Source organism: Artemia sp. Qi Xiang Cuo, chromosome 5, assembly GCF_049724085.1.
Source record: "Artemia sp. Qi Xiang Cuo chromosome 5, ASM4972408v1, whole genome shotgun sequence".
NCBI lineage: Eukaryota > Metazoa > Arthropoda > Branchiopoda > Anostraca > Artemiidae > Artemia > Artemia sp. Qi Xiang Cuo.
In genome coordinates this window covers 13,961,368-13,975,957 of record NC_142798.1, presented here as the reverse complement: position 1 = coordinate 13,975,957, position 14,590 = coordinate 13,961,368, and the positions used below count along the sequence as shown (strand labels likewise).

At 33.3% G+C, this 14,590-nt stretch overlaps 1 protein-coding gene across 1 annotated transcript in view; it reads right to left on the bottom strand.

Annotated features, from left to right (window-relative positions):
- The window catches only part of LOC148951837 (uncharacterized), a 129,699-nt gene that overhangs the window by 67,048 nt on the left and 48,061 nt on the right, over positions 1 to 14,590 (bottom strand). The window contains exon 6 of the mRNA XM_089089082.1: positions 6,729 to 6,932. Coding sequence (XP_088945208.1) covers positions 6,729 to 6,932 — 204 coding nt within the window. The remainder of the gene's footprint in view (positions 1 to 6,728; positions 6,933 to 14,590) is intronic.

The following is a 14,590-nucleotide window of genomic DNA, read 5'->3' as shown; positions in this document are numbered from 1 at the left end:
GTTTTAGTTAAGAGTTTTAGTTTAGAGTTTTAGTTTATAATGTTAGCCTAGAAATTTAGACAAGAGTCTTAGCTCAGAGTTTTTAGTTATACTTAGAGTTGTAGTTTAGTTTTAGTTAAGAGTTTTAGTTTAGAGATTTAGTTTAGAGTCTTAGCTTAGAGTTTTAGTTAGAGTTATAGTTTAGTTTAGTTTTAGATTAGAGTTTAGAGTTTTGGTTTAGAGTTTTAGCTTAGAGTTTTAGTTAGTTATAGATTAGTTTAGTTTTAGTTAAGAGTTAAGTTAGAGTTACAGTTTTTTAGTTTTAGTTAAGAGTTTTAGTTAAGAGTTGTTGTTTAGTTTTAGATAAGAGCTTTAGTTTAGAGTTTTAGTTTAGTTTTAGTTTAGAGTCTAGAGTCTTAAGTTAGAGTCTCAGCTCTTAGAGTTTTAGTTAGAGTTATATTTGATTTTAGTTTTAGTTAAGAGTTTTAGTTTAGAGTTGTAGTTTAGTTTTAGTTAAGAGTTTTAGTTTAGAGTTTTAGTTTATATACTTATCTTATAGTTTTATTTAGAGATATAGTTTTGTTTAGTTTTAGTTAACAATTTTAGTTTAGAGTTGTTGTTTATCTTTGGATATGAAGTTCGGTTTAGAGTTTAGAGTTTTAGTTAAGAATATTATCTTATAGTTTTAGTTAGTGGTATATTTTAGTTTAGTTTTCCTTAAGAGTCTAAAGCTGTAGTTTTGAGTCTTAGCTTAGAGTATTAGTTAGGGTTATAGTTTAGTTTAGTTTTAGTTAAGAGCTTTAGTTTAGACTTGTAGTTTAATTTTAGTTACGAGTTTTAGTTTAGAGTTTTAGCTTACGAGTCTTACATTAGAGTTTTTAGTTAGACTTATCGTTTAGTTTGTTTTAGTTAAGAGTTTTAGTTTAGAGTTGTAGTTTAGTTTTAGTTAAGAGTGTTAGTTTAGAGATTAGAGTATTAGCTTAGAGTCTTAGCTTAGAGTTTTAGTTAGAGTTATAGTTAAGTTTAGTTTCAGTTAAGAATTTTAGTTTAAAGTTGTAGTTTATTTTTAGTTAGGAGTTTTAGATTAGAGTTTAGAGTTTTGGTTTCATGTTTTGGCTTAGAGTCTTAGTTAGTACTCTAACTAAAACTCTATGCTGAGAATCTAAACTAAATCTCTTAACTAAAACTAAACTAAACTATAACTCTAACTAAAACTCTAAGGTAAGATTCGAAAATAAAATTCTATAGTCTAAACTAAAACTCGTAAACTAAAACTAAACTATAACTATAACTCTAACTATAACTTTAAACTAAAACTACACTAAAGCTAGAAAGAAACTCCTTACTAAAACTAAACTAAACTATAACTCTAACTAAAACTCCAAGCAAAAACTCTAACTTAAAACTCTAAACTCTAAAACTCTTAACTATAACTAAACTAAAACTCTAAACTAAAACTACTATAACTCTAACTAAAACTCTAAGCTAAGACTCTAAGCTATAACTCTAAAATCTAAAACTCTTAACTATAATTAGACTACAACTTTAAACTAAAACTTTAGGTTAAAACCCTAGACTAATACTCTAAACTACAATTCTAACTAAAACTCTAAGCTGAGAATCTAAACTAAATCTATTATCTAAAACTAAACTAAACTATAACTCTAACTAAAACTCTAAGCTAAGACTCGAAAATAAAACTCTATAGTCTAAACTAAAACTCGTAACTAAAAATAAACTAAAACTATAACCTTAAATATAACTTTAAACTAAAACTACACTAAAGCTAAAAAGAAACTCCTTACTAAAACTAAACTAAACTATAACTCTAACTAAAACTTTAAGCTAGTGGGCTAAAGAAAAAACTAGAAATTGTGGGGGAGGGGTAAATTATCAAATTTAGATAGTTCCGTAGGCTACAAACCTATAGCATAACTTTCGAAGCGTTATAAGCTCAAGAAACAGGGGGTATTTAGATATAGACTTGTTAATATAGTTCCAGCAAATAGGCTTTAAATTAGCTAAAAAAGATTGTTAACCCAGCAGATAGGCCTAAAATTGGCGATCATAGGTAAAAAGGCTAGCCAATTTACATTTAATATAGACTTCATGAAACCCTACTCCTCTAAATTAAAGACTTTGCTTTCTAGCCTAATACTATCAAAGTTAAAAACCATAGTTTTCACGCTCCCCCCCCTGAGAATATAAAAGAAACTTTATCGAAAGAAAGCTAGAAAAAAGGAATAATGGCTCTCGTTTTCCCGCAAGACATTTCATGATATATTTAAAGAAAATATGTACTCTAAATCGCGGTTAGCATCCCCCCGCCTTTTACATAATTTACAGGGGCTAAAAATATCTCATAGGCATTAATTTTGCAAATAATTCGGTTCCCTCTCTTTCAGACTGGTTAGAATTACGCAAACCCGATCCCCACCCCCTAAAAAATATTAGTTTTCATGAGTCGCCTAAATTGTTTTATAGTTTCACTAGCTAATTTGAAAGGAGCTGTGTTTCACTCCTAACAAAATGATATAACTTTTTGTCATTATTAGGTATCGCTAATAGTGCAATCTATTCTGGTGGAAATAAGCAAGATTGTTTCACGTGACACCCGGACTATAGAAATAATGAACTTTTTAACGTCTCGTGAACGTCTGCAAACTGTTTCTAGCCATTAATTTTAGCAGATCGGTCAAAAATATGTTTGGAAAAAGAACGTTTTCGCTGTGTTTTAATTTTTATTATGACGAAAATTTCTTTTAATATGGATTTTATTGGTGGATGTTGGCATTAATAGCTGATGCGCTAAGGTTCGTAAATACAAAAGTCATAATGGGGAAATATTTAGGTCATGGGGGGACTTTAAGAAAAAGGGTAACATTCTAAATGCCATATTTGAAAATGTTAGATAAAAAGTAACAGAATTGGATGTTTAAAACATTCATTTGTATAAATCCTGAAAGACGAGTTCAATGTTGACGTTCTGCTAACTTTTTTCTTACACATTTTTAACTCTTAATTTGAGCCTCTATATTGAATATTGGGGGGTGTCCTTAAAAAAGTTGGAATGGTGGGAAGGCGTCTTGGAGGCTGGGGAGAGGTGGCTCCTGGAGGTTGAGGTAAAGATGAGGTAAATGTTGACGTTCTGGTAACTTTTTTCTTACACATTTTTAACTCTTAATTTGAGCCTCTATATTGAAAATTGGGGGTGTCCTCAAAAAAATTTGGAATGGTGGGAAGGGGTTTTGGGGCTTGGGGAGAGGTGGCCCCTGGAGGTTGAGGTCCATTGTGGTTAGAGTCATTGATGGTTCATACTCATAAATCTCTCACTAATCCAATATTCTTTACTTGTCTATTATAGCGACCACAGAGTTCCACCCCAAATCATCTTCTAAAATGTCTCAAACTGTTTCACCCAAAAAATCCCTAACATGTCGATTAATTTGTTTCGCCCAAATAATCCCCTAAAAGTAATTTCTGAATGTTCCTTTGTTAGTGTGTTCATTATAAACAAAATCTCAACGCTGAATTGTGATGTAACAGAAACATTACGTAAGTCGATTGACTTAGAAATAGGTGTCATTGATCCTGTCCCGTTAGACGCTCTTATCGAACAATGATGAAAATATCTGTCTATATTTAATAGGTATAGAAAAATCTATGGAACATCAAACCACCTAAGCATCAACAAACAGAACAAAACTATGAAACAACATCAAACCACATAACCAACAAACAACATAACCATCAAACCATATAACCATCAACAAACAGAACAGAACTATGAAACAACATCAAACCAAATAACCAACAAACAATATAACCATCAAACCACATAACCAGTTATACTGGTTATAGATGGCGGCAGAGGTGCCCCATCCGAAATGTTGACCCCTTCCTACTGTAATGATTAAAGTAGACGACAAATATTGAAGGGCAAATAGCCTTTCTTCCACTCCCTTTTTCCTTAAAGTTATTCGGTCAAAATTTTGAGATAGCCGTTTTGTTCAGCATAGTTGAAAGGTCCGATAACTATGCCTTAGGGGAGCTTTGAAACAAAGTTTAGGAGCTTCAAAATGGCCTGTTTGGCAAGTGAAAAATAAAGTTGTCTGCTGTGTTTGTTTTTGTTTACAGCTTTTCGCTAAACAACAGATTATCTAAAGCTGAACACCAGATATTGACCTGTCAAATATGTGACGATTTTTTTGTGTAAAAAACAATAAAAGACACTCTTTACAATGAATAGCTTTTCCGGAAGCAGGTCTGAGAGAGAAAGGGCTAGAAGCCCTCCCCCCTCATTCTACCCCGGAACTGATTCTTTAGTACATTTGTGGAAATAATTTCCACTTTTTAGTAATAAAATGATAAAGAACAACATTTAAAAGGGTGAATAGTTTTCCTGAAAGCACATCTTAGAGAGGGGGTTATACACTTCTCACCAACCCTTCTAAGAATCCATGTCTTAGAGCACCCATGGAAATCTAGCTGTAAAACAGTTACTCTATTTTGTGAATGAGTTATTCAAAACTTCAAAGTCAAAAGTGCAAAATAGTTTTACAAGCAATCTAAGCAAAATAAACAGGATTTAGTTTAAATCATTTAAATAGCATTAAGACAAAAACTTTAACGGTATGTAAATATAAAACCATCAATGTAAATAAATTAATGATTGAATAACTGAAAGATTTATTCAAAGCTTTAAAGCCACGACCTACATATTTTATTATACTTACAAAAGTGATTTATACTACGAAAACTAAGAAAATAATTTTTCTTGCCTGAAATATTACCTTATATTTAAGAAATTAATTAACACAAAAGTACTTAATATTATTTAATAGTGAAAGATAATTTAATATTACCTAATGTTTATTTAGTTATTACCAAAAATATTACCTTAATAGGATTAGTTTTTTGCTTAATATTATCTAATAGTGAAAGATAATTTAACATTAACTAATATTTATTTAGTTATTACATAAAATATTACCTTAATATGATTAGTTTTTTACTTAATATTATCTAACAGGGAAAGATAATTTAACATTACCTAATATTTATTTAGTTATTACCAAAAATATAACCTTAATAGGATTAGTTTTTTGCTTAATATTATCTAATAGTGAAAGATAAATTAACATTACCTAATATTAATTTAGTTATTACCAAAAATATTACCTTAATAGGATTAGTTTTTTGCTTAATATTATCTAATAATGAAAGATAATTTAACGTTACCTAATATTTATTTGGATTTACCTAAAATATTACCTTAATATGATTAGTTTTTTACTTAATATTATCCAACTGTGAAAGATAATTTAACATTACCTAATATTTATTTAGTTATTACCTAAAATATTACCTTAATATGATTAGTTTTTTTACTTAATATTATCTAATAGTGAAAGATAATTTAATATTACCTAATATTTATTTAGTTATTACATAAAGTATTACCTTAATATGACTAGTTTTTTGCTTGATATTATCTAATAGTGAAAGATAATTTAACATTACCAAATATTTATTTAGTTATTACATAACATATTACCTTAATATGATAAGTTTTTTGCTTAATATTATCTAATAGTGAAAGATGATTTAACGTTACCTAATATTTATTTAGTTATTACCTAAAATATTACCTTAATATGATTAGTTTTTTACTTAATATTATCTATCTGTGAAAGATAATTTAACATTACCTAATATTTATTTAGTTATTCCCTAAAATATTACCTTAATATGATTAGTTTTTTTACTTAATATTATTTAATAGTGAAAGATAATTTAACATTACCGAATATTTATTTAGTTATTACATAAAATATTACCTTAATATGATTAGTTTTTTACTTAGTATTATCTAACTGTGAAAGATAATTTAACATTACCTAATATTTGTTTAGTTATTACCTAAAATAACACCTTAATATGATTAGTTTTTTGCTTAATATTATCTAATAGTGAAAGATAATTAATATGATTTAATATGATTAGTTTTCTAGTTAATATTATCTAATAGTGAAAGATAACTTAACATTACCTAACATTTATTTAGTTATTACCTAAAATAACACCTTAATATGATTAGTTTTTTGCTTAATATTATCTAATAGTGAAAGATAATTTAACATTACCTAATATTTATTTAGTTATTTCCCAAAATATTACCTTAATATGATTAGTTTTTTACATAATATTATCTAACAGTGAAAGATAATTTAACATTACCTAATATGTATTTAGTTATTACCTAAAATATTACCTTAATATGATTAGTTTTTTTTTCTGACAGCCACCTTGACCTTTGTTGACGTTGAGCGGGTATCACTAGATCACCCCTAGATCACTAGATCATCTTTCAGTCGCACAAATCAAGTTCTAAGTCCAACCATGCTAGAGAATATTTAAAAAATCTCAGCCTTTTTTGCATTTACTCTAAATGCAAAAAATTCATCATAACTAAGGTAAAGGGGGCTATGGTTCCCTTCGGGGACAGAAGAATTTCTTTTCATTTTGATTTTTAATGTCACTGTTTACCCTCATTTGAAAAGCGTGTTCTTTTACTTTAAATCTGGAATATGAAAACCAGGACCGTATCCAGGATTTTGTTTGTTAGGGGGAGGGGGGGGGGGGGGTTACAATACATTAATATGTTAGTTTTTTACTTAATATTATCTATTAGTGAAAGATACTTTAACATTACCTAATATTTATTTAGTTATTACCTAAAATATTACCTTAATATGATTAGTTTTTTCTGACAGCCACCTTGACCTTTGTTGACGTTGAGCGGTCGTGAAAGATGCCCGAATTCTTTTAATCTCAGCTGAATGTCTTTCCTCTGTTGTTTTTCGGTTTTCATCATATTTCTTCTTTGTGTTTTCAAGCTCTCGTGACAATGTCGATATTTTAATTTGTTGTTCCTGTTTCTCAGTTTGGAGCTGAGGAAGATAGAGGACAAAATGAACTTAATGCTGGTGAAAAAGATATGTTAGTAAGCTGTTGGAATCAAAGGTACTATTGTTTTTTTTTTTCAAGCTACTTAAGATGGATGGAATTTTTGTAGAATCTTTGGGAGGGGCTCATTCGATCGGAAATTGAAAATTCTAGTGCCTCTTTTAAGAGTCAAAAGAGATCGGAGAGACACCAGCCTAATAATTGAAAAGTCAATAATTTTGTCTCTGGGGATGGTGTTTCACCCAGAATCCTTGGGGCAGAGGTGCAAGTAGGGCTTTGAGTCTGGAGGGGGGATATGAAGAATTCGCCGAAAAAATCATCCAGTGCCGACAAATGCCGACACTTCAGACAAATTAAACTAAAACATAATCTAAATTCCAAGGTGTCGGTGCTACGCACCGACATCTTGTAGCTTTTGGGAGGGGAAACCAACCCTCCTTCCCCCATTAGCTACACCCCTTCCTTGAGGTAAGGATTCTAAGTTATGTCCATTGTTTATATTTAGGCTTTTGTTATTGGGAAGGGGGGAAAGTTTGATTCTACATTTACAAAAATGGTAAGAGCATAAAAACTTTCAGGAAATGCTGGGGTGATATTGAACTAAATCAAATACAATATGTGCATGCAGGTTCTGAAAAGAGCGTATCAGCAATTTCTCCGGGACGGCTTGAGGTATTAAGTTGAAACTTTCGGGAGTATGAAACCAATCAAAAGTTTAACTACCAATACTACTACTACTACTACTCCGACGTATTCTGACGTAAGTAGACTGTGACAGTTACTATTTGTGACTGCGACTACTTGGGGTTTCGAATGCTACTACTTACGACTGTGACTGTGACTACTTGTGACAGCAACTATTGTGACTGCGACTTGCTACTGTGACTTTGACTACTTGTGACAGCGACTGTTGTGACTGCGACTTGCTACTGTAACTGAAAATACTTGCGACTGTGGCTACTTGTGAATGTGTCTACTTACAACTGCGACTATGACTACTGGCAACTGTGACTACTTGTGACTGCAACTACCTGGTTTTATGAGTATTTACGACTACGACTATTTGTGACCGCAAAAATTTGCAGCTGTAACTACTTGTAACTACTTGTGACTGCGACAACTTGCGAATATGACTAAATATGGCTATGGCTACTTTTGATCACTACGACTACTGCTACTACTACTACTATTACTACTGCAATCAAAAATGTGACTGCGATTGTTACTGCTACTACTAATATTGCTAATATTACTACTATTAAGACAACTATTGAACTAAATCAAAATACATTTTATGCATCCAAGGTTGTAAAAAGGGCGTATTCTAGCTTATTAAGATTATTAAGTTTAAACTTTCAGGGCATATTTTAAAACAAAAAGAAATTATGAAAAGCTTAACTAAACCATAAGAAAATATGTACATTCAGGTAATCAAAGGGGCACATATGAGTAGGGTGCCTCAGTTGGATTTGCTTGGGGCCCTAGGAATTCCCATGCTATTTGTTTGGGGCCATAGGAACCACGTTCTATAGAGGTCCTAGGAGCCACTGAAATGTATCAAGTTGAATGAACTTTATATAGGCCATCCCTTAGGGCACTTTTGACCTTTCAAAGAGATTCGCTTGAGGCCCAAGGAATTCCCATGCTATTTGCTTGGGGCCATAGGAACCACGTTCTATAGAGGTCCTAGGAGCCACTGAAATGTATCAAGTTGAATGAACTTTATATAGGCCATCCCTTAGGGCACTTTTCACCTTTCAAAGAGATTTGCTTGGGGCCCTAGGAATTCCCATGCTATTTGCTTGGGGCCATAGGAACCACGTTCTATAGAGGTCCTAGATGCCACTGAAATTTGAATAAAAGGAATGGTTTTCATTACAATTCATATTAGTAAGAGAATTGAATTCAGAGAGAATAGTTTATTTAAGAGGATATTAGTAGAGAAAAATTAGTAGTGCATTTACATTATTGGAGATTAATGATGGAGCCGGCAGCAGCAGCAACGATATACGAGTACCCAATGTGGCTGTGGAAATAACCGGAGGCTGTAGACTATGCCTTGAATTGGACGATATGTGTGCTAGATAAGTGCTATCATTAGGGTAGTCTAAGTAGGAGGCACAACTATACTTTTCTAAAAATGTAAATGTTTTGCATATAAGTATACTTTGGGCAGCATTAGATACGCTATCGAAATATATTGATTAGAACAAAATACACAAGTGAATAGCATTGTTGTAATTATACTCAGTAAAACTGTTTCTATAGTGATAGTATTTTTCGTTCTATAGTAGGCTAGCGTAAATTTTTTAGTGTAGGAAAAATTCTGGTTAGTCTGTAGGTCGTTGTGATAGAGTTAGGACTCTAAAAACTGAATAGATTCGAAAAAGGGCGAAACATCAGGAATTTAGTGCTTATGGAAAAGCGTTTGATTCTAGATGACGATTTTCTAGAGCTGTCTACTCAAAGGAAGATATTTTCTCGGGGAATACTTTTCGATATAATGAAAACTGATTCTCCATCATTAGACTATTGTATGAAGCTTCTATATCGTAGTCCAAATGCATTTACACAATTTATTGATATATTGATCACGACACGGAAACTGATATAGTGGATATGCTTTTAAACATTAGTTTAGAAATTTGGGAGTTTTTTTTCCTTAGAAAGCTGGCGTTCAAGGGTGATTTACTCCTATCTCTCTATCTCAGACAATTTTTTGTTGTTGCTAGCTCAGTTTCATTGTGGCGGTGAGAGTGTCAACACCTGAAAAAAATGTTCCATGCTTGCCCGCAGTGCCTGTACACACTGGGCAGTTGATCATCATGTGAGAATTGCACAATGATTGATGAGTATGATGAAAAGTGTAGATTATGCAACCCTTGTAAATTGCATAGAGGGATATGCTGTACAAATTAAAGATTGTAATTCCTGTCTTGAAGAGGTGTGTGACTCTCATCCTACAGGACACCTATGCTCCAATTGCCATTATGATAAATGTAATCAGTGGGAGAATACATATCCCGGTATAATTGAAAAGAATCCTATGCGTGATTTTAGTTTATTGCTACGAGATTGGTATCATCGTGGTTTTAGATTGTTCTGGGAGGAGGAGCCAGGTCAACGATTCAACTGCTTGAACAACAACAAAATACGGTTTCTACGTCATCGTTGTGAAGACAATGGGTGTTATGATTATAAGCCCACTGATTTTTATTTGGCTTTGACGGAATGTGATTCGACACTTGAGGACACTGTTTGTGACATTACTTCAAATAGGCAAATTGAAACATTTGAATTCTATAGAATGAATGAGAAAAGTATCATTGACTATACAAAGAGATATGACAAGAGTGGAGTTACACTCTACTGTAGAAAATGTGACCCTGACATTGCAGTACATCAGGATCAGTACACTGTGAATTCAGATAATCTACCTGTACTAGTTGTTGTCGACAAATACCTATACCTAGTAGAAGATGAAATCTAAAGAGTAGAAAAGTCGTTTTATTATCGTGTATATAAATTTTTATCATTTATTAATAAACAATTTCACATACATTTTTAGAACATTTTATTCATAGGACACTAAAATCAATATTAAATACGCTTGTAAGTATATTTTCCACTAGAAAATCGTTCAATCGAGGTAAGTCAACGTAGATGTCGAGAAACTGTTTGTAGGTTTAGCCACGACATCTGAACATGAAAAAAAGTAGTACATGAAAGCCACATGTCTTAGTCGTTAAATCCTGTACTCTTCGTTGATTTTGAATAATGATTTTCCCACTGCTTTCAATAAAGTTGCTGATGTATGGAGTATGGAATTTATACGATAGGCCGAGAAGAGCAAAAAATTAAATATTCATCTCTGTTTGAAAGATGCATAGCCAATGGCCAGTCTTCAATGTCGATGGACTGCTATTAACAATGATTAGGGTATTGTTAACACTTGGAATTTTTTCAATGAAGTCTGAAGGTATGCAATAGGACTTGTACTGGGACATGTATGGATCCATACTAAATACGTTGATTATTTGGTTTGTGTTCATGGTGCTAGGTCTAGTAGAACACTGCCGTCGGGTGTGATTTCCTATTAAGATTCAAATGGATTCAATGAAATTAGCGTAATACGCTCGGTCAAAGCAACGGTAAATGTACACTCTAAACGTATATTTTCTGTTCGTACTATGCTCATATCCTGGGTCCCCGACAAGTCTAAAATAATAAACCCAGGATTTTTTGAAAACATTGAATAGGTTATTCCATTTTCAAATAGTTGAGAGTCATAATCTAGGGAATGCATGGTCAACTCGTACAGACTTCTAAACGATTTTGTGTCATATGATTGAGTGTACAGTGGAATGCTAATCAATTTGCACACAAGGCTAGATAGACCGCGACAATTGAAAGTCATGGGGGGATTCAGTCCAGGATCCAACGGCACTGCCACTCTTCACAAAGACCAAAGCCAATTTTGATGGGATTTCTCCATTGATAAATGATGAATCGCTATAGCTACGAGAGCCGGTGGCAATGTGACGTTGATTGGTGATCGTATGGGGGACAAGAAGTTTAATGTTGTTACCATTGGCTCTTAGCTTTTCCACTGCCAATGCAACAGAGGTCATAACCTGTTGTTTTCGGACGTGGAGAATTGCCGATGTGATAATGACATTTGCATCGGGTGCTGCAGGAAGTGTTTTTCTCAAAATGAAATTCGATGGGGCTAGTTGCAACTTTATGTCAATCTTGACTTTGGGGGGGTAACCATTGAGATATATTGAATATCTCATGATTTAATTTTCCAACCAGATGATACTCCTGGCTCACCGCAGTAGTCAACTCACCGTCAGTATCAACACCTCATCTTTAATCATAGCATAATGATTTTTCTCTCAACTCTATGTATGCCTTTGATGTCATCATCATAAGTTCTATATAGCTTGCATAGTTGGATAAATTGCTGCTAGTGCTCACCAATGTTCCATTAATAAATACATTAATTTCTTTGAATAGGTTGTGTAGAATACAGTTTTCGTAAGAGAGACCGTCGGCAACAGTTGGAGCTGTATTATCTGACTTTTTCTTCGCTGCAACATTTAAATCAATAAATGTTGATGACAAATCAATGAAATAGTCTTCATTGGAAAATATTTGAAAGTGTATATTTTCCGAGAGGGGCTGTTGAGGGTGAAATTGTTCATGGTGGCCATACTTGACACTGACCTCAACGTTTTCAGCATTGAATAGATTCAATGAGGAATTGACTGATGGATATGATTCCTTGTGGGGGAGATAAGTCAGCTTAAGAGAAGAAATCCTTCTTTGATCTAACAATCTTTTTCTTTTTCTTCCTCTTCTGCTTATTGGTCTTCCTTGTTTTATTCCTCAAAGTCCTTGTTGATGTCCTTCGCTTCCCGCCTGGGCGGAGACTGATGAGGCCCCCCCTCGCGGCCCGGGGGGGGGGGGGGGCGGCCGCCAGCGGGGGGTTCACCGCCACTACCAAAATTATCTTTTTTTTTACTTAGAGCAGATTTTTTTTGTAAATATACGCGTTGCATTGAAAAGAAAAAGTGATATTATTTTAAGTGCTTTTTCTAGTGCATTTTTTTTATAATAAATTTAAAAAGTGTATTTTTCTTTGTTTTCAGTAAAGTGCTGTTTATAATACAAGAAATATGATTCTTTATTGATTTTGTGCTTGAACGGACTAGTAGGGAAATTATTTAGTCATAGACAACTATAGTCTACAGTTAGTTGTTCAGGTGAACTATTGAAGGGAACATGTATCAATTTAAAACACCATTCAGATCGTTTCTGTGTGGGCCGTCAATGTCGGGCAAAACAACACTCTTAACTAAAATAATTAAAAATTGCTATAAAATTTTTGTGGAAAAGCCGAAAAAAAATTGTCTATTGTTATATGATTTGACAGGAGTAATACAATAAAATAACATAAATTGCCGCCACCAGGTTGGCGAAGCTACAATTCATACTGAAAACTGATATTTTAAAAATTATGGATCCATATTTTTGGCTGATTATTGACGATCTGACTGAATCTATTAAACAATGGTCCTAGGAAATCCTGTAGTTATTCACCGTTTACTCTCATCATGAACAGATTTCTGTTACTCTGGTTCTGCACAATATATTTCATCAGAGCAAATGTATGCGAAAACTTGCATTGAACTGCACATACTATATCATCTACAGAGTTGTTCGTGATTCTAGCTCCCTAATAACTCTCAATAATAAATCTATCCAGGCGCCCCTAAATTTCTGCTCTCAGCATACAATCAGGCAACTAACAAACCCTACGGCTATATCCTATTGGATCTTAATCAAAATACACCCGAGGATCTGCGAGTAGTCACAGATATTTAGTATATCTCCCCGTGAACACTAAAAGGACCTATTAGTTACTATCATGACACTGAAGAAACTACATGAAAATAGACATCTGTTTTCAGTTCTAAGCACTTCAAAACCCTCACTTAGGAAAGCCTTACTCAAACATGGTATTGACAATGATTTCATTAATCTAATATCTGAACTTTGTTCAAATTTGACCGAGGGTAATGTTCAACTGCCAGAAGTATTTAAGCAACAGGCAAAGCAAAAATCGTTCCTTTTTACTTACATTAGCATATAAAAACAAAGGAAAGAATTTAAAAAAGACACGACTTCTTCAGGCAGGCGGTAGCCTTTTCACACTTTTACTGCCAATAATTGCAGGACTTGTAAACAGTTTTCTCTAGAGAATGGCGAGACCCTATAAATTGACTCCAATAGAACTCGCTCTCTCACCCGTGGAAAACTCTGAGAACAATCTGAGTAAATTCATTGACAACGAGACTATTGAGGATGATAAGAAACTGCTTTTACTTCAAGATGCGCTTCGCCGAGTGGAGAAACATAAACCCTATCAGGTGAAGACCAGTGGTTTTAATCACAAAAAAGAACCATCTCCTCAGGATTCTGCTGCTGCTGCTGCTGGAACACATTTAAAGAAGGAGGAATTGGATTCAATTGTATTGAAAATTGGAAATCTAACGCCCCACTCATATCGTGAACAAAGTAAACGACTCCTAACCTATCTCATGGAAAGTGGTCAAGATCATATTCAAGTTGAAAGCAATGAGAAAGGGATTAAAATTCAGGGCAAGAGCTATAATCTACTTGATTTAATCTATGATATGGTTACAAGTCGTAAAGGACTATTATCATTTGACGCTCATCTATACAACTTTCTAAATACATTAAACTTCCCCAAAAGTCTTATTAGCAATAGACAAATTCTAAAAAAAATTAAATGAACATGCATCATCATCAGCAATAACACCATTAAAACGTGAACATGAAGAGGAAGAAGAAGAAGATCTTAAATCAATCTTGGAAAATACTAGCACACCTAGTGGAAGCTTGACAATAATGGCGAGGAAAAAGTGAAAACGTATCATGTCACCATCACCTACCACAACTAGTATACAAAAGGGTAGCGGACGTTACACAACGTCTTTACGTTCAAAATGGTTGAAGTTCTGAAAGGTGTTTATGAAAATATTGGTGAAGCGGGGAGTTTAAGTTCCCCCACCACTCTTTCCACGGTCACTGGTGTTCAGACTAAAAGTGTACA